At 37.3% G+C, this 25,971-nt stretch overlaps 1 protein-coding gene and 1 long non-coding RNA gene across 2 annotated transcripts in view; one reads left to right on the top strand and one right to left on the bottom strand.

The window, feature by feature from the left end:
* Nucleotides 1-6,481: 6,481 nt before the first annotated feature.
* LOC115422587 (rho-related GTP-binding protein RhoA-D) overlaps nt 6,482-25,971 on the top strand; it is a 29,846-nt gene continuing 10,356 nt past the window's right edge. Inside the window, exons 1-2 of the mRNA XM_030138972.1 lie at nt 6,482-6,613; nt 23,581-23,736. Coding sequence (XP_029994832.1) covers nt 23,581-23,736 — 156 coding nt within the window. The 5' untranslated portion in view covers nt 6,482-6,613. The remainder of the gene's footprint in view (nt 6,614-23,580; nt 23,737-25,971) is intronic.
* Nucleotides 7,044-25,508, bottom strand: LOC115422588 (uncharacterized). The gene is made up of 3 exons (XR_003935858.1): nt 25,320-25,508; nt 15,400-15,404; nt 7,044-7,055 (listed from the first exon to the last, which is right to left on the bottom strand). It is a non-coding gene; the product is annotated as an uncharacterized LOC115422588 (long non-coding RNA).

Here is a 25,971-nt window from a genome sequence, read left to right as displayed (position 1 = left end):
AGTCGTAGAGTTCTTTTACCCTGGAGCTGCAGAGTTTTTTTTTAAATGTGTGTGTTTTTTTTTAGTGTAATGAGCTCCAGGGTGAATAAACTTTAGACCCCATTGAGAGAATGGCATGTTCAAACCTCAAATCTCTGTTGTGTGATTTCCTGTTGCACTGTGGGAGAAAAGAACAGGGTCAAAGTCCACATCCTTAGACTACATAACAACAACAAAAAAACTGCTTTAAAAGTACTACACTGCTTTATTTTAAATCCCGCTATTTAGGCTTGCATTTCTAAATAAATGAGTATTTAATAAAATATGTTTTAACCACGGTAGATCTAACCAGCCACCAGTGACCATTCATCCACTCAGTAAGCATCTTTGAGTGTCTGGAAAAGCATTATATTATTGTTATTACTGATCTAAAATGTTTTAGAACTTTTCCGCAGCATCAGATATGACCCATTTGGATGTTTAGAGGCACTGTAGTGACATGAAAATGCTGTTATTTTCTACAGTATTGATTCATTAATGACACCCATGTTGTTTGACAAATGACAGTAGTTGTATACACTTGTTTTTACATTCAGTTAATGCTATATTTTTCTGAAAAAGTCTATTTTCCTCAGTTTTTCTGTTTTGAAATAACAACCTTTAGTTTAACTCTGAGCTTTTATGAAGATGTACAGGATAAGTGAAGTGGTTTACTATTTCTTTTCTTTCTTTCTTTCTTTCTTTCTTTTTTTTTTCTAGAAATGACCTGCCTGAGATTAAATGTGTTAAATCTTGCATACTTTAGATTTATACATTTTTAGATTCATAAATCTTCCACTAGAAAGAGCCTGAAATGTGAATTTATTATGATGTGTAGACAGTGTTTCAAAGTTCCTTTGAGTAAAACACATTGTCTCATTACTTTTCATATTCTCACATTTTTAACCCAAAAGTATAGCAACATTTTTGACTTAATTTTTCTTTATTAGTGACTCAAACTTAAAATGTCGCTACTTTTATTCTGGAGGCATTTTTACTTGTAGACCAGTGAAATATTGCAATAAAAGTTACAAATAGCTACTGTACAGGGTGGGGAAGCAAAATTTACAATGAACATTTAGTTGTTTTTTCTCAGCAGGCACTACGTCAATTGTTTTGAAACCAAACATATATTGATGTCATAATCATCCCTAACACTATTATCCATACCTTTTCAGAAACTTTTGCCCATATGAGTAATCAGGAAAGCAAACGTCAAAGAGTGTGTGATTTGCTGAATGCACTCGTCACACCAAAGGAGATTTCAAAAATAGTTGGAGTGTCCATAAAGACTGTTTATAATGGAAAGAAGAGAATGACTATGAGCAAAACTATTACGAGAAAGTCTGGAAGATACTATTAAAGAAGAATGGGAGAAGTCGTCACCCGAATATTTGAGGAACACTTGCGCAAGTTTCAGGAAGCGTGTGAAGGCAGTTATTGAGAAAGAAGGAGGACACATAGAATAAAAACATTTTCTATTATGTCAATTTTCTTGTGGCAAATAAATTCTCATGACTTTCAATAAACTAATTGGTCATACACTGTCTTTCAATCCTTGCCTCAAAATATTGTAAATTTTGCTTCCCCACCTTGTATATATTCAGAAAAAATCATTTTACCACAAACATAGATCAGGGCTTTAAAGGTTAACAACAGACAGTGCTTATTTTTGACACAAAGAAATTGATATTTTTAAAAACATATTCAGGAAAGTTGACATAATTGCTAACAGATGTTTTACACTTACAAACATTATCTTGTTCCAAGCATTAACATACAACATATTCTGGTTTATAGTGTTTTATTAAATTAACAATGTATTAAAACTATGGGCTGTAATACTTCTCAGGGACATTTAAAGTATTAATAAGCAGTAAAGTGAGTATTTTCAAAACTCTATGGCCTCGAAAATGTGACTTCAACAATGTCGTCAGGATGCGGAAAAACCACCTAAAGTCTATTTCAACGCTTTCTATAAATGATGTCATTATTCTGTAACCGTTGAGGCCACGGAGCCTGTAACGGTTAAATCCCATCAGCCAATGGGGTGGAGGCGCAGGAAGCTCAAACAGCGACAGACCGTGCTGCATTCAGGGGCAGCACGGAAAGACTGCACCCCTGATTAAAGACTGTGGAACTTAACAGACTCTGTCCAAAATAAATGATTGAATTGCACTTTTAGCTCAATCTGTTAAAAGTGATTAAAATTACAATGCAAAGATCATAGCACTTTAGTACAAATTTGGGATACTTTAACATTATATTTACTTTATATAAGTATTTTCCATTTTATAAAACTTTATACTTCTACATTTGTGGGGTTTTTTTGGTTTTGTTTTTTTCCAACTTTATTAATCAAAATCTGGTTATACATTCAATGGAATTCCATAGAAAAAGACTTTTTTTCCAGACTGAGCAACAATATCAAACTTTTCTGAACAGTATTAGTAAAGAACATCATAAAATAAAATAACTAATATCAAAATAAAGTCAGAGGACTAATCAGGAATCAATACATTCAAATTTTCATAAACAATCAAGGCTTGTTTGGTTTTCACATGTCTCAGTGTCTTGTTGAAGTTTGTTATTTCATTCATGTAAATTAAGAACAGTGTGTGTGGGGGGGGGTCTTCACAAATCTACATCTGTGTATAAATTGTTTGGCCATAATAACCAAAGTGTTATACATAATTTCTCTTTTTTTGTTTTCCATTATAACTCCGAATTTAATGTCTTTATATTCCAGTTTGGGCGACTGAATGTCCTTCTCAGATACTTGTACTACATTTGTTGTTTTGTTACATTGCTACTTACTTTATAGAGATATGAGCATCTGTGTATGTGGTATGAAGATTTATTTTGATCAAATAACTATACAAGAGTACACATATAAGTACAAAGACAGGTTTGTGAACAGTTCATAGGTGTGAGTTTCTCCAAACACTATGAAATGTGAATTACATTGCCCTGTCCCTTGTAAAACTTGCCAAAGATTTTCATGTCCAGTTGGATATTTATTTCTGATCTAGTGATCCAGTTCATTCCAGTTCAGTTCAACAGGATTCAGGTCAGTTAACTGGGCAGGCCATTCCATAATAGATAACACTCCAGCAGACCCTTTTCTCTATAAATAACCCTCACAGAGCTTGGATGTATGCTTCTGGTTAATGTCTTATTGCAGATGAAGTTGGTGTTGAAGGCCTTAAATACTGACCTGCATCAATTCTGAACCATCAAACTGGCTTTAAACTATATGGTACAGAATATAGTAAATTAGAATTTCTTCTGTGGAACCTGATATAACTTCATATATTTCATGTCAAATCCACTGTTAATGCCTAAAGTGACAGTTTGCTGAACATCAATATCTTTTTGTAGCAAGAGCTATACTTTTATATATCTGTCTGGTTAAAATAAATCTCCATACTGTTAAATAACCTAATCTAGTGCATATAAATAATAGAATCAAACATGTTTCTCACAGAAATAATACAGTGTTGACAAGTGGGGTAAATTTGAGTGTAAACCTAAACAAAAAAGACAGTTTTACTCCTGTATGCTATACAAAAATGACCTAAAATACAAAACCTCCAGTATCATAGGATGGATGGATGGATGGATGGATGGATGGATGGATGGATGGATGGATGGATGGATAGATAGATAGATAGATAGATAGATAGATAGATAGATAGATAGATAGATAGATAGATAGATAGATAGATAGATAGATAGATAGATAGATAGATAGATAGATAGATAGATAGATAGATAGATAGATAGATAGATAGATAGATAGATAGATAGATAGACTACAAACAAAAAGTTAAGGATATTTAATTTTTTTGTCTTTTTTTTTGTCATTTTTGCCATTTGTAAATAAAACTGTGTCTGGTAATTTAAAAAAAATAAAAAGCAAAAAGTAAAAAGCGCTGTGCAAGAATCCCAACTGAAAAAAAAAAGCCCAAAAATTAAAAATATCCTTAACTTTTTGTTTGTTGTGTAGATATTTTGTACATTTTGTAATATTTCTATAATATGTCTTATGTATTGCCTGTGTCCAATGTGGTGCTCTCTCGAACTGAACTGAATGTATGGGATCACCTGGACAAAGAAGATAAAAGACCATGAGGACATTGTCTCAATCTAAATGTGGTCACACTAAATACTTACTTTACCTGTAAAAGCTGTTTACTTCTGATTGTGTGTGTTTTAATGCAGGTCACACGTTTCTTCTTGTGAGAAATACACACAACAGCGCATTAACAACCCTGCAAAAACAACAAAGCTAATGCCTGCCAAAGACTTTTGAACATCGACCGAATTTCTGAGCCAAGCCTCTTAACTTTAGCCCTTTCATGCGTAGTGGTCACTACAGTGGACACCTATTCTCCAGCTGTTCTCTTGTGTGTTCATGGGTTTAGTTGTTTTAGTTCCATGTCCTCCTGAGACCCAGCAATGCATTTTTGTCCTCTGTAGGGGACAAAAGTTTGACAGTTTCACTAAAAAAAAAAAATGCTGTTCATTGCAAAGGACATTCCATTAAAAAATAAATAAATGAAAATAATTTTTAAAATGTATCTGAAAAAACTGTTGCATTATGCAGTTTCCAATCAAGATGACTGTTTAATGCAAAAAAAAAAAAAAAAAAAAAAAAAAAAAGCTAAAAATGTTCACTTTCCTGGGTCTCAGGAGGATATCAGCCAACACAGTGGATGCTCATGCATCATCTACACTGACATTCAGACCATGACTGTAACTTTGCTGTTCTTGATAAACCTGATCTGCACGAACATGTTTGAGTGTAAATCAACTGCTAATTTTCTCAAACAAAAAGTTTTTTTTTTTTTTTTTTGCACATTATCTCCATAACTAGTATTAGAATATGATAAAATGTGTGAAAAAATGAGATTAGCTGCATTAAAAAATATATATATTTCATAGTTTTCACACAGTATATCACTTATGATGATGGGTTTTAACCCTTTCATGCATGAATTATGAGAACCTTAATCAAGATTTTTTTCCTGAGTGTTTTTATTCCTCTTTAGGCATGAAAAAAACACTGTGATTGATTTTTTTATGAACTGATTTTTCATGGAAATGCAAAAAATATCCACTCAGCTGGACACCATGAGTTTAATTTTTGAAGCAAAGAAACATGCATTTACTAATATTCTGTGTCAAAACTATGAAATATTTTTTTTTAATGCTGGTAATCTGATGTTTTGTCACATTTTAACATACTCTAATATCAGTTACTTCTCATTTTATGGAGATGATTTGCAAAAACAAACAAACTTTTTGTTTAAAAAAAAAAAAAAAGTTAATTACAGTCTAATAACAATAACAAGAAATTGACTTACTCTCAAACATGTTACAGCAGATCTGGTTTATCAAGAACAGCAAAGTTACAGCAATGGTATGTCTGCTTTATTAGCTGAGATGGAACTAAAACAATAAAATTCATGAATATATAAGACACAGGTGTCAAACATGTGGCCCGGGGGCCAAATCTGGCCCGCCAAAGGGTCCAGTCCGGCCCTTGGGATGAATTTGTGAAATGCAAAAATTACACTGAAGAAATTAACAATCCTTTTAGTTCACGTTCCACATTCAGACCAATTCAATCTTAAGTGGGCAGGACCAGTAAAATACTATCCTAATGACATAAAAATAATGACAACTCCAAATGTTTCTCTTTTGTAAATGTGAATATTTTAATGTATTTACACTTAAACAAAGTATAATTTTGCAAAAAAAAACAAAAAAACAATGCGAATAACCTGAAATGTCTTAAGAGAAGCAAGTACAATTTTAACAATATTCTGCCTGTTACTCAATATTTTGTGTGTTTGTAGATCCACTGTGATCTGTAAGTTATAATGTACATGTGTAAATGATAAACTGAGGCAGAATATTGCTAAAAATTACACTTATTTTTTCCAGTTTGTTCATGTTTCTCACATCTTTTGAAAGGATAGTTTGTAGATGTAAACCTGTTCATAATGTAAATTAACTTTTTTGCTCTAAAATATAGAGAAAAGTTTGGAGTTGACACTATATATATATTATTATGTTTTTATTTTACTGGTGCGGCCCACTGCAGATCATATTGGGGTGAATGTGGCCCCTGAACTAAAATGACTTTGACACCCCTGATATAAGAAAACAGCTTTGAACAGCTGTCCACTTTGGTGACCAGTACTACGTACATGAAAGGGTTAAATATATGTTTCTTTGCTTCAAAAATCAAATGCATGCTGTCCAGCTGAGTTGTAACTCTGAAAAATAGATTCATAAAAAAACCTCAATCACATTGTTTTTTTTCATGCCTAAATAGGAATAAAAACACTCAGGAAAAAAAAAAAATCTTGATTAAGGTTTTCATAATTCATGCATGAAAGGGTTAGAATACATGGTTTGTGAGCGGGCCGTGAACGCATCGCAGTGGGCGGGTCCTGTGTTGAGTTGAGTGTCAGCTCGGTTCCGTCCTCCAGCGCACGCCCTGATTACAACCGGTCTACGGGAAGGGCGACAACGGGTGGGAAACACGGAGGTCCACGGCATCTGAAAGCACACACAGGAAGAGGTAAGGACATTTTTAACCCCGTCTGGCTGTCAGTGGAGCTTTTCGACGACGAGTTAGTGGCTGAAGTGAAAACTGTGGTCGGTAACAGTTGAGAGTAGAGCCGTTGAAAACACACAGACTAGCTGCGGCTCGGCGAGTTGAAACCTGTTACTTGTTTCGAAGTTTTCCAGAGGAATAGGTTCAGTTTTTATCGAAGAATATTTGAGGAAAAAGTAGCAGTAACTGGGGCGGACACCTGTTTGTTCCTTCGGGTAGCTTTTGTCGAAAATTTGTGTCATTTCGGCGTTCCCACCACACTAACCCAGCCCTGTTTATGTTAATTTACCCATAATTCACCTGTGTGTGTGTGTGTGTGTGTGTGTGTGTGTGTGTGTGTGTGTGTGTGTGTGTGTTTTAATCTGTGGGATTTGAGTGTGGAGCAGCCGTAGACCAGCTATAGTTTCTGTAAAAGTTTATCTCTTAATCTGTCAATGTGTTTGTCCAGTAAATGTGGAAGTGGTACTATCATATGTTGTCTTCTTGGGGGTGAAAATGCTTAAAACCAGTTTTACACCACCTGTAATATGTGGTTAATGTTGGATTCTAGCTGGAAGAAGTAGCCTTCTCTGAATCACTGTTCCAAACATTAGCCTGTCCCGAGGAAATTCCTTTCTCGGAGTCACCACACCCTTGTTCTGCTCCTCTGCTGCTGTAGCACAGACCCTCATGTCTCACAGAGGATCGTTCCTTGTCTTGGCATGTTCTCCACAGCAAAAACACACCACCGGTATTTGGTGTGAATCGATGCTGATTCCAAAGGGAAACCTGCAAAACTCCCTCATACATCAGCAGGACTACTCCCATTATCAGCCACTGCACTATCACACATAGCACACACACATAGGAGGAGGAGGAGGAGGAGGAGGATGATGCAGGGGACACCCAGGGAGAAAAGGCATTGAAATATCACCCCCACATCCCCCTGGGGTGTGTGTGTGCATGCTGGCATTGGAAATGGGTTTGTGTTTTTTGTGTGGCTACTACAGGAGAAAGTATGATGTCATCGGAGTCGAACAGCTGACTGCTGACCAAGCTTTTTGCACAGGTAGTGGACACAAGTGGTACAAAGATCACAGCGAGGGGAAGGAATTGTAATGGAATTCACCACTTCATGTAAAAGGAGCAGATCAGTCGATAGAAAACAACAAACACCAGTTTTGATCTTTTATGATGTCAGATATTACACAAATTTGTTATATTTTCATTTATTTCAGCACCTTAAATAGAATGTTATGTTCCTTTTTCAATCATATTTCCTTGTATTTGGGGGTGATCTTGTGAGGTAGAAAACACAATCCCTTTCACAATCTGAATTACAATTGTCGCAGCCCCTGTAAGATATATGCAAGTTGCAACCAAATTATAGCCAGCTCCACTAGTTTTTTTTCTCTGGTCTCTGGAGACTGAGGCTGTGTATGATAGCTTTTTCTTGTTATCTGAGTAGAAAATCATTGTCTTGTCATTTTGAACCAACATTATTACAATATTGACAATATCTAGATGAAGCAAACACTACTGACATTTTGCTGTACATACAGCTATAGAGTTTCCACTAATTAACCTAGACCGTGGTGGCTTAACTTGTCGCACTGGAGTTTATAATTAATCAGAAACATTTCTACACTCTTGACATAACTCACATGCATCTCTGTAAGTCAGACAGAGTTCAGAGGCTTGACCCACAACTGGTAGACTTCAGGTAATTCTTCATAATTATTTCTTCAGAAGTAACCAAAAAGCAGGCTATGTTAAAAACTGCACAAGTTAATGCAGACTAAACCCGAACACTTAATTTCTGACGGGTGCTAAATTATTGCTATAAATGGACATTAATGCTGAACATTCATAATTGCATCTAAAAAGTAATTAGTAATGCTAAATGTAGCCCTCTTGGTACGGCTAGGCGATTAAACAATAATGATATATATCATAGAATAAATTTTCCTCAATAGAAATATGCAACATGACGTAACACAAGACATGCTTGCTACAATTTCGATAGAATTCATTTGTCCATGTTTTGACAGACATAAGAACAGCCAATCATAATTGAGTAGCACCACACTGAACCAGTCACGCTAGAGCCACATCAAGTTAGGTTGACGCACACAGCACAGGCATAAGAGCCAGCTTCAGCACTCACACTAATGTTTAGGCTGCGGTGGGAGATAACAAGTGTTACCTCGGGAGAAAATGTGACTGAGAACTCGGGCAACCGGGTCACTGAAAAGTAGGGGCGTAATGGTGGACTTGTTTGTGCTGAACCGTTTCAGTTTGGGCCTTCGATATGGAGGTGTACCAAACAAATACATGTAGCCTATGTGAAGAACATAAACACTCACCTTTCCACATGAACCTTTTTGGAATGAAGATTTTATTTTTTTGGAGTCTGTTTTCTTTGTGTTCTCTTTTAAAACTTGAAAGCTTTTGCCTGCTGGTCAGACTTTTAATTTAGTTTTAAATATATGTACCTGTTTTATTTATCTGAAATAGGTGTGTAATGTTCTTCAGCACATCTGTCATGTTCAACCTCTAACAGAAAATAAATCATTTTTAAATCAAAGATAACCTTCTGATGTCTTCACATCTAACAGAATTTTTAAGCTTGACAGAAATAGTGATTTGATTTATATCGTGATACATATTGATGAAAAAAAATTGTGATATGATTTTTTTTTTCCATATCGCCCAGCCCAATCTCTTGGTTACCTCTTTAGTTTTCTGATGGTTAAAGAGCATTGTTCTTGTCAAATAAATATGATTTTGAGATCACTTGGCCCAAATTTGAAGTTACCGTTTGGACAAAATAAGCAATTTGGTAATCTTTAGGCTATGAAAGATAATCTCAATTTATGTAAAAGTGCAGCATGTAACATATGGGAAGAAACTTCCGTGTATTCATTGAGATTTTTTTATTAACAATTTGTGAACCTCCCACAGCCCAAAGACATCCACTAATAGGGTTATTGGTCAGTATAAATTGCCTGATTGAATGGCTGCTCATCTCCTCTACTTTGTATGTCATGTTTTGGTGTACCCCACCTTCATACCTTTGGTGTCCAGGATAGGCTCAGGTACTCCCTGCAACCCTCTCGAGGATTAAGCTGTTGAGAAAATCAATGTATGAATCATTCAGATCATAACATACCTTTAAAAATGAGCCCTTTTCCCGCCATCTTGTTCACTTTTATCCATGAGAACAGCCTGTGCACCGATGTCTATGTAGAGAACCCAGATCAGATTTTCAGTAAATTCCTTTGGCTTGTTTGTGAATGCCTGGATGCCTCTTCTGCTCCTCTACAGCTGCAACACTAGTTTCTGTCAGACACCGAGTCCATGAATGTCAACAAACAGCCAGTTCCAAAACACAGACTCAAGCTCAAACATGCTAATGTTACATAGCACACTGTTCAATTTTTCTTTTTTAGAGCTGCAACTACCAATTCACTTACAAATGTTTTTTTTTTTTTTTTTTTTTCGAATTCTTGTTTTCTCTACGTGTAAAAAAAAAAAAAAAAAAAAAAATGGTGACAGTTCCTCTTGTTTTATTGAAGTGACATCCTCAGAATGCTGGCTTCAGCAAAATCCAAAGAGGCTTAATTGACTCATATGAGGCCAAAGGGCAAATGCTGACATTTAAAGGCTGACAGTGTTAGTGGTTTGGTATTTTTGCTTGAAAGAAGTCACTGGATTAATCAATTATTCCAATAGATACAGAACCATTTCTTTTTGTCACTCTACTAATCATTGCATGTAAACAACAAACACCTGAGATGTTCAAATTGCAGAATGTTTTTTTTTTGTTTTGTTTTTTTAAGAAAGTGACATTAACATTGTGCTCCATATTCTCTTCTTCCAGTATTGAGGTCATCTTTGTTGACAGCTGAATAGCTCTTAAGGTCTTTTTGACAGCCTTTATAGAACACTGTTAAAAACCCAAAGCTCCACCAATGCTCTGGACAGCCAGAGGCCATTTTGCTCCAGTGTTGTCTCATTTTGTTTCCCTTGGCAGCCTCTTTACCATTGACCTACTATTTAGTGTTTTACTTTTTGTTCTTCGTACGTGCAGGGCTGAATTTCAGAGATGGCGGACATAAATTTAGGAGCAAGTCCTTGGGTAGATGAGGATTGCCCTTGTAGTTTTTCCACTTTTATGGATGGGCGAGGTGGCCAAAATGTCACATCCAAGTTTAGGTCACTTTATACTCAGACAATGATACACATGATGATGCAGCATATTTAGTGTAAATTTATTAAATAGTTTATCCATGGAAAGGCTTATGTCTTACCACATTTTTATTTACACTCTTTACAGAAAGTCCGTACTCATATTTAACTATGGCTTTCAATAAAATTGTCATATAACCTTGTAGTAAAATATCAAACAGTTGTCCATTGCCTCTCCTGTGGCATAACTTGTCTTAACTAGTGTGCTGTTGTTCTTAATATCTGACATTTTATCCCAAAACTATGTCCATTCGAGATTCACTTTTCTGTCCCACATGGTGTGGATTTTGTCTTTGGCTTCAACCTGTGCTTAATCCATTCAAGCATTAAAGTGGTCATATTTTGCTAAACCCACTTTTATTAGTCTTTGGTACATTTATTTGTGTATTTAGATTTCCTAATTGTTCAAAAAGTTTAAATTTGAACCCTCCAAGTGCTGCAAAGCTATCTTTATATTAATTTTATATTTCTAAAACTCGTTTTAAATCCTGTTTAATTTGTACCATCTATAACTAGTTATGTCACGACATTTGCACGAATAAGGTCAAGACTTCTGACGAACATTTCTCAGAGTACGACATAATTGTTTGGCAGCAGCAGTTGAGGTCCATACTGAAAATATGTCCAAACTTCAAGCCGATTACCTAAAATGTTCAGTTGTTGGTTGAATGGGACAGAGCAGCACAGTCAACAACAAGGAGGGGGTGGGGCGTGAAGTGGTTCATGTGCATTTAAAGGTCCAGCGCTCAAAACCACCTTTCTGGTGTCATTACTCAGAAATAGGGTTGAAGATGGACCTGTGGAGTTGAATTAATGAAGAATTCAGACCCAAGAATACCATTTACAGTCTATGTAGAGCACGGGGAAATGTTTGAAAATACATAATTCCATTTTAAAAAAAAAAAAGCAAAATATCACTCTTTTAAAGACACTCAATATAATGAGACAAATTACAGAGACTAGAAGTTTGACAGTCCTGACTTACCCCATTCTATGCTATGTTCATTCTCCTTCATTTTTATTTGTGTCACCTTCATGCAGACTTCCCACCTCATTTAATATTGATAATTATCAATACAAATGTCAAGTCGTATTTTTTAAACCTAAACACTGAGTTAAGTTAGAGCTGAAGAAACCAGATTCGTGATTGTGGTTTTAAATCCTTCTTTATTGTCAGACCATCACAGACATTTGCCTAATAGCAAAACATTTCACAGATCTGGGGTAGAAGAAGGCGGTCAGCCACTGTGCCTCTGAAATAATACAACAGGCTGGCCTTCTTCTTGTTTTTCTTTGTGGGTCAAGCAGACTAGACAGTACACTGATGTATTGCTGCTCTCTCTTGGCTTGCAAATGCGTGTTGCAGATCAGGATTTCAGGTGCTATCTGACCACTGATGCTGTGCATATCTTTTTTTATTTTATATATATCATAGAAAGCCAATTCACACCAAGAAGTACACTTGTTTCATCCCCATCCTTGTTTTCAATAGATGTTCATATCTCACAGCCCTGCTTGCAGTCCTATTCTCTGCAGAGCTGTGTTTTTGTGCACCGATAAGCTATAGGTGTTTAAAGACAATGTATCCAGACTCAGATTAGCACTGGCAACTTTCCATCAGCAGTGTGGTCTAGGGAGGTTCTACTGAAAACTAATATGACTGCAGTCCTCTTTACTTGTTGAACATACTGAAGAGCTGAGTTTAGCCTGGCTACTGACAAACATGTCTACATGGAAAATTGAGTCCTAAAGCTGTGCGCTCTATCACGCACAGGCAGCATGCAGACAAGAAAATCCTCTGGGAAAAAAAAATCTTTGGGACAGTTTCCTGTTTGGATCTCGGCGCTTGCAGCTCCAGGAAGTCCTTAAAAGGACAAATTGCGGAGCTTAACATTTTTTCTGAGTTACATGAGCAGCAGTGCCCTAAAAAACATACTGGTGGCGGCGGTGATTCCATCCAGGGCGTGTGCATGTGCGTGTCAGCTTTTGCTTTCATTTGTGCTGTGTATGTCAGTGGGAGAGCAGGAATGCAGCACCCTAAGGATACGGAACATTAACTCCCTGATGGTGACATCACACTGCAACACAAGCAGACAGAGAGTGAGCAAAGAAAAGGATGAGATGAGAAACAAGAGGGAGAAAGAGTCTGAAAAGAGGAGGGTTAGGGCAGAGGGAGGCAAAGGAGGACGTAATGAAAAAATGTGAGGATAGTGAGGAAACAAATGGTACAATTAAGTCAGCTCTGTAGTTTTGTTTTTTTTTAAGTTGTATGCGTGCGCTCACTTTTTTAATACAGCAGTCTTGGAGAGCAGCGATACATTCATCTTGTCAAACCAAATCCTGATTAGCTCCCTTCTCAAGTTACTCCATGACTAATTCATCTGTTTATTTATTTCATACTCATGTAATATGAATCAAAGTTTTACTCGCTACACTCTGGTATGTTTTAAGTTTCTGCATATCTGTTGCTCTCTGATGTTCTAGTTTTGCTCTCCCTACGACCACCGCGCCGCATCCTTCCTTCCCTCCATCTGGCGGACTGCACTGTGTGTTTGAACCACAGCGAAGGCTCAGGGGCGGATGAAGGGATAATTTCTCTGTGATATTTCTCTCTTTCGTCCTCTGCTCTGTGCTAAGCTGTGCACTGTGATAAATTGGGCTGGGGGAGTCTCAATGGCTCTGTCCTATTTTGGGCTCCTGCTAGGTTCTCTGACTTTAGCTGCTTCCCTGGCCTGGATCCTGAGCAGGCAGTTCTCGTTTCAAGTTGGATTTAACCTTGAAAATTGTAGCTCGACTTTAACTTCTCGTCAAGCCTGTCTTAAAGTCGACTACAGCCTGTAGGTTGAAAAATTCTGAGTGGTGTTTTTCCAGTAGGTGACTTTGTCTTTACTTTAAATCTGTGTCTGTTCTGGTGTTAGCGCTGTAACTGTTCTGAAACTGAGAGAGGATCCATGATACAAACGTCCACGCTGTTGAGCCATGGTTCAATGTCAGTAACTCCCAAGTCCTCAACCTGTTGCAGGGTCAGCCTGTTGAGTATCCATTGCATAAATAATGGAATTAAACTGATTTTTCACATCACAGTTAGCACTAGATTAAATTAGTTTTCTACTCAAACTTAATTACAGCCAGCTTCTTACCAGTTAGTAAATCACACCTATTGTATTGTCTTAAAGCTATAGACAAATAAAATATAGAATAGAATATGAAATAGTTATTTTGACATTCACCTCCACAAAAAGCCATATACACAAACACAAGGCTTGAACTGAACCCAGGATTTGATGTAGGCTATTGGTGCATCCCTACCTGACATATACAGAATGCAACAATTAACATACTTGTGGCCAATTAACCTCCTAAGACCCACATTTGTGGACAAGACTTTCACAGCTTTATACAAAAAAACCCCCAACCAAACAAAAAACACAGCAAAAGATATTCCATATAAACTTTTAAAAATGCAACTGAAAAAATTGTTGTATTATGATGTTTCCAATATAGGCAATTATTTAATTAAAAAAAGCCAAAACTTGTACTGTCCTGGGTCTCAGGAGGTTAAAGTGACAAGGATTTTCATAACTGCTGTTAATTTTTGTTTTCTTTTTAAGTCAAATTTCTGGTTGTCGGTTTTCATCCTCTAAGTAAACTGAATTTGGGGTTGTGGACCAAAGCCAGACATGAGGATGTCATCTGGAGCTTTGGGAAATACTTTCATATAATTTTTTGTTTTTTATGTGACTAAACTGAATTTCAGTAGATGTACTGACAAAAGCAATGTTAGTTCTAGCGTAATTGTTTAATAATAGCTCTATAATCGGAGTACAGACTTAAGTACATTAAACTTTAAGTTAATAGTGCTGTATAAAGAAATTATCATTATTTAAATATATATTTAAAAATAGGTAAAGGCTGCAGCTAAATAAAGTATAGATATAAAGTATAAGTCTACAAAAATATGTAGTGTGGGCTTACATTAGAGTCACATTATAGTTTTAACGACACACAAAGTTGGATTGTGATTGATCATTTTTGTAATTTTCTTCTATATTAGTGTTTGTTTGTTAGTTAAATGGTCCTGAATGTCTTTGATGTCTACCTCAATAGAACAGTGAAAACTTTTGGGAGCTTGTAAGTAGGTTGGCTAAAAGTGTAACATGAATATTTACTTGCAGCTGTTTTTTTTTTTTTTTTTTTTTTTTATGGTTGCGTGGGCTTTTTGTTGAGTGGGTTCTATGTCTAGTGTCCTCAATATTTCAGTCAGGAAAGAAAGCAATAGAAACTGGCCGGGAAGTTTCAGAAGAAGAGGGTGAGGGGTGTTTGGAAGTGGGTGAGACATTCCTCATAGCTTATGTCCTCCCACATTTTTACACAGTCACAGTGCGTTGTGTTTGAGCAGTCAGTGACCCGATATTAATCATCATCTGGAATGCGTTTTGCTGCTTTGACCAATCACTGTGCCGATACCTGCTACACTGAATGGATTGTCGTCTTTACCAGCTTAGGCATTTTACTCATACATTACCTGCAACCGTACTGTAGCTGTGCAAATGGCTCAGAGTTAATTTGGGACTTCCCGTCAGAGCTGTTTGTGTCACTGAAGAAAGGTAAACACTAAGGCAACAGCAGCTTGAGCAGAGTCTTGACTTTGTTGTGAATTTACTTCTACTCTTCATTTACTGTGGTCAGTGACTATGTTTGTATCCCTTATTCCATAAAAAGACAATGTTTCCCTCAAGCTGTGTACATGGCCAATGAAAATGAATATTGTGTACTTGGATTTAAAAGTTTTGACATACCCTGTGCGACTGCAGCCTCCCTGTTCTGTTTTATTGCTTCTTGAAAAGGTCAATATCCAGAAACCTGTTGATATTCAAGTCTTTCATAATGTGTTTGAGTATGTAGGTGTTTCTCCTTGTAAAACACACAGAGCTGACGATAAACAGGCATGAGGCAGTAGTGTTCCAAAATACATTTCCAAAACTCAGAAGTGTTTTGGAAATGTATTGAATCCGTGTCCAAATACTCCCTAAACCAGAGTAACATCAGAATAACCCTCATTTTAACCTGAAAATGCAGCATTTGGGATAAGGCCGTATTTCAATCCACATGCAATATGGTGCTCACATAACATACCTTAAATAACAAATTGTGAATGTTGTTGGAATAAGTGCAGTGTTATTGTTAATGTAAATATGAGTATCTTCCAACCAAAACAGCTGACCCTTTAGAGCAAAGAAATATTACATCCTATTTAAATTGGTTACTTGCGAAATTATACAACTTTCTTCATATGATAAAATACACACTAGTTGCTGCTATTACTGTTATTTACTTGGCTTGATTTGTGCTATTTTTGCTGGATGTTTCTGATCAAACTCCATTAGATGAATATCCGATTCAAGGTAGACCTTCAGTAACCTGGCCAGCCATCCGTCTTTCTCAGTGAGAAATCTATCTGGAATTACGGGGCTTGAATCCAAATATGAAGGCGGGACTAACAGGTGCTGAGTGAACCAATCACAGATAAAACAGACTTTTGTCAGAGAAATTTAAGAATACATGGTGTAATCTGTAATTCAATCCTTATTTTTGAATCAAACAACCAACAACAGTTGTAAAGAGATTTGCGCACTCGGAACTGACTTTGACTCGCAACACAAAGAAGTCAGTGAGTATGACACCTGCCCCCCAGACTTGTGACTGGTCCCGTATAAAATAGATCGGTCATATTTCACAGCGACTGGCCCAATTCCAGACTGTTTTCTCAGTATTGAATACACTGAGAAAACCAGATGGCTGGCCAGGCTAGACCTTCAGGTGTCTGTGCAGGTTCTTTAGAAATCAAGTACAGGCTTTGGTTTCTTGAGGACATAAATGTAAATGAACTCAAGGCAGTTTTTTGTCACTGAGTAGACGTTCAGACTGATATTCCTGTATTTGTGCAACACAAGAGCTCAAATATTTTGTGAAGTGTCCTGTCCTTACATGTCTCTTATCTAGTCATATTGTATGCATACTTGTTAGCGGAAGGTAGGAAGTAGAGCTGCACAATTAGTAATACGTGCAAAACTTCAACTTTATTATTTGTCCCTTGAGGCACGATTTGTTACTCAGCAGTTACACAAGCATTCACAATAAACAAACAATAAAGCAGAGTAAAAACACAATAAAAGCAATAAAAAGTATCACACAAACATAAAATAGACAGGGGCATTAGCAGCAATCTTGGTCTTTTAAACAGGTGTAATTCCGTGCAAACAGTCACTTAGTCAAAAGCAGCAAGGCAGAATAAATAAAGTACAGCAGCAAACAGGATAAAGTGCAGACAGTACGTGATAAAGTACAGCAGCACTATAATTTAAAGGTATGTGTATGATTTTTTTTTTTTTTTTTTTCTCGAAGAAGTTGTATTGGGTACTAGTGTCTTTCTGGAAAACCTACACATTTCAATACCTGTAAGCAAATGGGCTCCACAACAATATTCGTAATATGACTTTTTCACCAAACCAAGCAGCCCTAGGATGAAAGATGAAGGGCTTTTTTATCCTACACCTGAAACAAAATAAGTCCACATGTGGTTATCTGCAGTCTTCTAGCGGTTCAAAGGTACATTTTACTTCCAAAATAAACTTTTGTAAACTAAAGCAGCTCTTAATGTTTTTTTCTCAACCACTCTGCTGTTTATACCACTGTGATTTGGCAATTTTAAACAGAACAGAGGGGGTGGAGTTTTGTGTCTCTTGTCTCAGAATGAACAAGAAAAGTCTGGGGCACACACAGGTTCTATAAAGCCAAATATAAAGGTGTCAGAAAATGTTTGGACATCTTTAATTATGGTTGTTATATCAATTGTTGATTTTGATCTGCTGTACTCCATGAATCCAAGGTTGATATCTTAAGTACTTTGAGCTTGCAGTGTGGTATTGTACAGTCTTTATCTGTGGGAATGAACAAGTCGAAGTCTGACTATAGTGTTAACTGCTGCAGGTGTGACTCCAAACCAGCCTGGGAGAAATGAGTGAGAAAGATGATTGTGCTGCAGACTGAGAACTTTGTCCTTTAGTACCCTACTCGGGAACAAACATTACGCAAGGCACGAGTATTTATCTTCGAACACGTGCGAACATGCAATCTCTTACAGCCCAGTTGTACAGCATATCACATTAAGATCAGTGTGTGCAATATAAAGCTGCAACTAATGATTTTTATCGCAAATTGATATAGACAATTTTCTTGATTATTCGATAATGCTCAGCAGACCAATGTGCCAGTGGTTAGACCCTGAAACTGAGAATAAATATATGTTGGAAGGAGACACGAACAAATCTTTAGTAGAACAATTAAATGATTAAGTTATCACAGATTGATATTTAATCATGCCACAAATAGTCTTTTTGTCCCATGTGTCCACAGCTTGTTGACTCATCTTAATTTAATCACTGATATAGTGCAGTTGAACAGTTTTTTTCATCTTTTCTTCATGATGTAGAGACCCACTTGCTGCTAAAATCCAGGTCACTCTTAATTATTGATTGTTGAATATATGAAACTGTCACAGCACAAAAGTGGATCGTAATGAAGCTTCTGGGGAGATTATGTCTTATCTGCTATATTCTGATGAGAGAAACAGTTGTCATTTTGAGCAATAAAATATCACTTAAAGCATGATGGCTTTAGATAGTTTATAACGTCTTGCATCCAACAGGACTTAGGGCAGTGTTTTTCAACCTTGGGGTCGGGACCCCACATGGGGTCGCCTGGAATTCAAATGGGGTCGCCTGAAATTTCTAGTAATTGATTTAAAAAAAAAAAAAAAAAAAAAATTAATTCATTATCTGAACCCGCTTTATCCTCACTAGGGTCACGGGGGTTGCTTGGAGCCTATCCCAGCTACTTATGGGTGAAGGCGGGGTACACCCTGGACATTTCACCAGTTCATCGCAGGGCTGACATATAAAAAAAAAATTACTAATAAAAAATATGTTGTAATGATTAATATATATGTCATTATAATTAAAACACCACACACTTTTCCTTATAAAAAAATTAAAAAGGTGCATCATATACATTATATAGTCTAAATGTTGCCTAAAATTAATGTTTATTTGCAACATAGTATAACAAACTATTACATGATCAAAAACAAATTAATTTTAGCAATAAAATGTCTCCGTTTTGAATGTCTGGGGTCGACAGAAATTTGTGAGGTTAAAATGGGGTCACAAGCCAAAAAAGGTTGGAAACCACTGACTTATGGCATTTTCAGACCAGGTTTCTAGATTCCTGCTGTACCTGGATACAATCATACCTTTCCAGCAGATGTTGTGTTCGCAAGCACGTACCACGGCCCGTGCCCAAGAATGAGTGGGTATTACAGGGCTGAAACAGTAGGTGGCAGTGTAGAAGGAATTCTATAGCTATCCAACAAACGCAGAAGTGACAAACCCTTATGTCATCAACGGAGTGACTGTTCTGTTAGCCTGTTTGAGGCAAAGAGAAGAAGAGCAACCTTCATTGTTCCTGATATATCATTGAGTGGTTCAGTCGATAAGGCGAGCCTGTGCTGAATGGATCCGAGGCTTTTTCAGGAGACAACAGGAGGGCCCTCTATGGTCTTGTGATGATGAGGTCACTTCCGTTGTTGGAGTGGTGATAGGTCACTTCCAGTCTCTGGTGCAGAACGCTTTTTTTTTTTTTCCATTTCATTCGTTTGTTTATTTCGAGCATTTATAGAATACAAACAAATTCACAATTCCCAAAAACAAAAAAAATTATTCATTTATACTCGAAAAGGAGTGGGAAGCATAAAACTTATTTAATCCTTTCACATGGTAATGTTCCATACTGGAATCCACAGAGTCCGTACCCAGGACTACCTTCTCAGCTGGACACGGGTATGGAACTCACACATGGAACGTTTGCATTCACATTGATAAAATTAAGTGGACTTTAGGGTCCAACGTACTCAGATACCCAGTGTGAAAACGCCCTTAAACGCAAAAGCAAGTAGAGCCTCGTCTTTGTAAAATCATTACCTACACCTTGCTATGGGGGAGGTGTCTACTTCTCTACAGTCTCCTAACTGTCCTCTAGCAGGCACTTGTTAGAACAAACATGGAGATCCAACAGTGAACCCAAAGATGTATGCAGTGCTGAGAGAGAAGAGGCTGGACTGGTTGAACTCCTCCTTGTGTTAATAAAGATCATTTGAAGTGACCTGAGGGGAGAAGACAACCCAGGAGGAGGATTCATGTTCCTCCCTGCCGTTTATGTCCTAGCAGGAAGTTATTTAAAGAATGAAAGGAAATGAAGTAAGCAGCAGAGCAAGGAAAGAGAAAAAAGACAGACCTGCTGCTCCCACAAGTTCAGTGTCTGAACCAAGCTGCCAACCTGAGCTACTAGTGATTAGAAGAGAGGACTTACTCTGTTTGATTTTATTGTGAATCACCCACAGGATTGTTTACTGCACATGAAGAGATGCAGATATTGATGAGTTAATCATAACTCTTCGGAAAGCAAGGTGGCTTATGCTGAATTTTTTTTTTTTTTTTTTTTTTTGACGAATGATTGCATCTTTGGTAAAATTATGCACTTTATAACCACAACCAGGCAAAGTGAATGTGTTAATGACTCAATTAGGAATGAAAAATCTCATTTTACTCAACCAGAAATTCTAAATCCAAGATGCTCAGTGTATTGTGGAATATGATAGAAAAGCCTCAACCTGTTACACCTAGGAAGCCACCCTCAGTGAATTGTTTTTGGTATATAAACAACCAACACTTTTAGTTAAGAGTTGGGGTATTGGTAGGATGGCCCTTGAAATCAATACCAAAATGAATTTAAAAAATATATCAGTTGTCATATTTACAGGCACTACTTGAAAAGCCGTCACAGTTTAAAAAGAAAAATAGAACAAAAATGATCTGAAGAATGGTCATAGTTAAAATTTCTGCTAGCATGTGAACACATTTTTTCAGCTCCATTTTGTGTGGCTCTTTTTGATGAATCCCTGTTCCTGTCCTTGAACTTGCACAGTGCTCGCACACATGAATGCAAAGGAAAGGGGCCATTATCCTCACTCAGCGCCATGTGCAGCTGCTGTCACAGTAGGCAGCATGCTGTGAGAGTTATCGTCATCAATAAGCTGCATTATTTTATCACAGTACACGATCTGAAAGACTAGCCCCATTTTTCTGAAGCTTTCTGGGGCTGCACTGTAGCTACCAGTCACGTGAGTGTGTGTCTTCCCTCCGGCAGTGACAGTATGATGTATGGAGTAGCAGCAGCCTGCTATCACACAGAACAGGTGGCTCTCTCCAGAGACAAACTGACAACACCCTGGCCTGATTTAATGTGTGGGAGAGAAAAGCAAACTGAACAGTTGTCTTTTATTCTTGTGAAAGGGACCGATGTTACAGTAAGAGAAGCTTTGAGGCCAGTAAAAGCCAAGAGAAGCTAAAGGAGGAACATGTTGAGATGCATTTTTGATGGTTATATCAGCAGGGTCGTCCTCTTGTTTCTGCAAAGAGTCCCTCGACTGTTGTAACACAGTGGTAGAAAGTGTAATGCATCACCCAGGGTTTTGCCATATGACGAGTCATTGTTTGGGTCACTCTGAGTACTGTCTCTAAGAATTTAATCAATTTTAGTTTCCATGAAGCATTTATCATAAAGTTCTTTACAGCCCATCCACAGACCATTTCAGAGAAAGCAACTGATTTGCAGATTTCATCATCACATAGAACAAAAAAAGGAAAAAAAAAAAAAAAAAAAAGAAACTTCCGCTCTTATTTTAGTTTTTTACTTGTGAGGAGCAGCAATGGATTTTTACTCATGTGATCCTGTGAAAACAGGTGGACAACAGTTTTATTAGCAATAATAACCGTATTAAACTGAATAGAAAATATCTAATATATATTTGTTTGTTTCTTATTCCACATTAATATTTCAGTGCAGTCTAAGCCCTTCTGAGATTCACATATTTTCATAGAGTCTGACTTATGTAAACAATGTAGTTGATCTTCTGAGGGTTTTGGGTAGTTTCTTCATTGATTGGCTTTCCGTTGTAGTATTTGGTTGTAATTAGGGATGTAACGATATGAAAATTTCATATCACGGTTATTGTGACCAAAATTATCACAGTTATCATTATCGCAGTATTGTTGAAATTGTGCTCAAAATGTTCAAAAAGTACTTATACACACACTGAAATAATTTAACCAAGTTGTATTTTGAAAAAAAATAACAAAAAAAATAAAAGAAAATAATAGGCACAATGTGCTTTCTGTTGGCAGAAACATTCAAATATTAACATGTAAACATCAAACATACAAATGTGCATTAAAGATGGCACCTTATGGACATTGTTTGACCATTTTCCATATCAAGTTTGAGTTTGAGTTTCTTTTTCATAGATGGATAGACAGCCATGTTTTCAGAGGCCAAGCATTGCAAACTGGCATGCGCGCCTGGAATGCTGCTGCTTCTCCAGGAAGTGAGCAGTACCATGAGTTTTCAAAGTGCGGTAATCAAACACGATTACCATGACAATTAGAATTTAAATGGTAATACTAACCATCGGGAATTTTACCGTGGTTTATCGTTATACCGGTAATCATTACATCCTTAGTTGTAATGTAAATGTTTATATAATTTATTCTATGCTGTCATGTTCAAGAAAAGTGACTGCGCCCAGGTTTTTAGGGAGAGCAGGTTATATCAGTTGGCAGTCCAGAGCAGAGTGAGATTCAGTTAACTTCTGTGCATTGCATCTGCTGCTTCCTGGTTACGCTGGTGTTTTTATTTTATGACACTAAGTCTTCGAATAAGGAAACACAAAGTTCTTGAAAGTTTCTACCACCTCTGTACTTTTTGTCATTACTTTCTATTCCTCAAGCACTGTTGCTGTCATTCTCTAAAAGGTTTGTAATGGCACAAAACCCAGCAATAAAACTGTAGTTCAGTTATATTGTAATCTTTCTTTGGGTAAAGATTTTAACCCATACCCCCCTCTAGCTCTGGTGTGAAGGGCCACTAACCAATGGAGGGCACTCAAAATTCTACGTAAGGCAATAGGAGATGAGTTGGGATTGTGCTGCAATCTGTGGAAGCTGATGCAGCTGGCAGGCAGCCAGTCTGTTGTCTCATCATCAACTGCCTTCTGTCCATTATTGTCAGTTTGTGGGAGATGCTATTGATCTGTGTATGTTTAAGTATGTATCCATATCTCTCTCTGGCCATGTTTGACATCCATACACACATTTGAGCAGTCCAACTAAGGATGATAAGAGAGAACAGTGTGCATCCGAAAGTGTCAGGTAAAAACTAGTGGATCTGTAAATCACCTACAGGGATGTAGACGTGGCACATGAAGAGATTGTTTCATGTGGTTGTGACAAAGTCTGTGCATGTAGAACAACTGCTTCCTGGTCCTGTGTAAAACTGTGGCAGCTCCTCCTGTTCCCTTCCCTCCTACTGCTCTTCCAGAGCTGAAGCCTCAGCCTGTTTTTCACCTCACACACAAGACACAGCCCAGGAAAGGGAAGAGGGTGCGGCTCTAAAACGCACTTCGATCATCTCTTTTTCCCTCGTTCCCACTCTGTTTCTGTTCTACCACTCGTCTCATGTAAAAAGTCTTAGCTCTCAACAGGAAAAGACTTGCATTAAGTCTAAAGAAAAGTGTGTTCTGTCTGCAGATGGCAGCCATCAGGAAGAAGTTGGTGATAGTTGGGGATGGTGCATGTGGGAAGACCTGTCTGCTCATCGTCTTCAGCAAGGACCAGTTCCCAGAGGTCTATGTCCCCACAGTGTTTGAGAACTACATCGCTGACATTGAAGTCGATGGCAAACAGGTACGTTTTGTTCTGCTTGATGGTTGAATAAAGTGAAACACTCCTCACAGGATGCGTATTGATGTGGCACACTTGCTGTGTTGCTGAACATGTGACCCTGTTGGCCTCGATACTTGAGAACCACGTGCCATTTGGACAGATGGGAATAAGTACGTATTGTAAGCAAAGGGGTCTTTTTACATTGTTATAAAGCAGGCAACAACAGGAAATGGGTCAGCAGCACCTTCCTGTGCAGAGTTGGAATCCTCCTCATTGTACATCATGACTAATGTCCTATTTCCTCTTCCTGTTTCCTGGCCTGCAAAATGTGGGATCAGCCAGCTTTAAACTCTTTTTATTCCACAGTGGCCCTTCAAGAATAATGATACGCGTAAGAGGACAAAAAGAAACAGGATTTGACTAAGCGATGTAAAGCTGACAACAATGCAGTGCCATTTTTAGAAGATTTAGTGTTTTTAGAGTGTCTACAGGCCCTAAAAATATCTTAAATTCAGTTACATTAGACATTTTAGAGTCTTAGATTAGACACAGGCATTTATCTAGTTTCATTTATTCATTTTAATTGTATTTTTTCTTCATACTTGTACTTAACCTGTTCACAAAATGCAGATTAAAACTTAGTTGCACTAATAATAATTATTTTCCTATGTAAAACCTTCCTCTGCACAGGAACATATTTGCTAGTTAGTATTCTATTTACCTACTTTTCCTGCAGTGCCTGGATAGAAAATGATTGGTCATACAAAAATTAGTTAAAAATGACACTGAAAAGGTCTTAGAAGCATTAGATTAAAGTGTCTGATACCCTGATGCCAAACTCTTAAGGTGGTCTCATCAGATAACTTACTCTGTCTGACCATCACTCTACCCCTCCAGTTAGTTTATGGCAGGAAACTAATTATTGATAAGTTTTTAGCATCTACTCAATTAATTTGGTTTATTTTAACGCCAGAAACACATTTGAGAACCTCTAAGTCAGTACCTGTTAATAATCCATTGGCAGCAAAGTAAAAAACTAAGAACCTGTGTACTCTTGATGTTAACATGCATCTGAGGCAGGGCTGGAGGATCTTAGATCGAGCTCAATTTATTACATGATCTACTTTTCAGAGGGATTATACAGATCAAACATTTCCCACAGGGCTAACATTTGTTTTAATAGATCTATTTAACAGTATAATTACCCTATAGGCTTGTAGTGGTCATGTCACTAGGCTGCTAAGTTAATTTCAGTCCCTTTACAGTGACACTTTAACATCTGTCTGCACTAAAGACTGATTTTAGTCCACGTTAACTTGTAGAGTTTGACAAAGAATTACTGAATGACCAGAGTCGGCCTGTAGCTGCAGGTCTGGTTTCTGAACCCTGACATAACTCTCAAGCATCTGTCATAGTTGGTGTACAAATTTGGTGGATTCACTGTAAAACTTTGCAGGGATAAATTAGGCTGTCACAGTCTTGGTAATCAATACAAACACTGTTGCCGTATGTATAAGAAAATGTGGATTGTGGAGAGTTTATGTCATCTAGATACTGTAAATATTGTAAACATGCCAAAATTATGCTAAACACCAAGTTTCTACCGTAATTTCCGGTCTATAAGATGCTACTTTTTTCCACACACTGAACTCGCGGCTCAAAAATGATCTGGCTAATTTATGTATTCTGGGCTAATGATTGATCCGGCTGTCGAAGAGGGAAATAGAGCTGCTGCACGTAAGCTTAGCATCAATGAATCAGTGGTGAGACGGTGGAGATGGGGTGGGTGTGGCTTATAGTCAGGTGTGGCCAATAGTCCGGAAAGTACGGTAGTCTGATTTAAAAACAGAGCCATCACACATACCCTAAACCGAAGCAAGGAAAACTGGAGGAAAATCTGTTATATTTGGTTGTTACTCTCCTTATAGTTGTGAGAAGTGAGAAGAATGTGATTCAGATCACAGATTGTGATGTGCTCTCGAAAGATCATATGATCTTTTGGCCCTGGATCAGTCCTAATCTGATGCAGTCTAATCACTAGAGGACAGATGTAAATAGACGAACAGAGATGCATCTAACTCATATCTTTTTGTACCTTAAACTTTAATTGATCCATCATCAGTGCAGGGTGGTGGTGGAGGATTTAGTGACTGTGTCAACACTCAAAAAGTACAGATGTACGACCCCAGCAGTTGGATTACAAGTATATTAGTTCTTGAGACAAATCTGGTACCAATAAGTGTGTGCAGGACCTTT

Source organism: Sphaeramia orbicularis, chromosome 7 (genome assembly GCF_902148855.1).
Source record: "Sphaeramia orbicularis chromosome 7, fSphaOr1.1, whole genome shotgun sequence".
Lineage (NCBI taxonomy): Eukaryota > Metazoa > Chordata > Actinopteri > Kurtiformes > Apogonidae > Sphaeramia > Sphaeramia orbicularis.
This window is presented reverse-complemented; position numbering and strand designations above follow the sequence as displayed.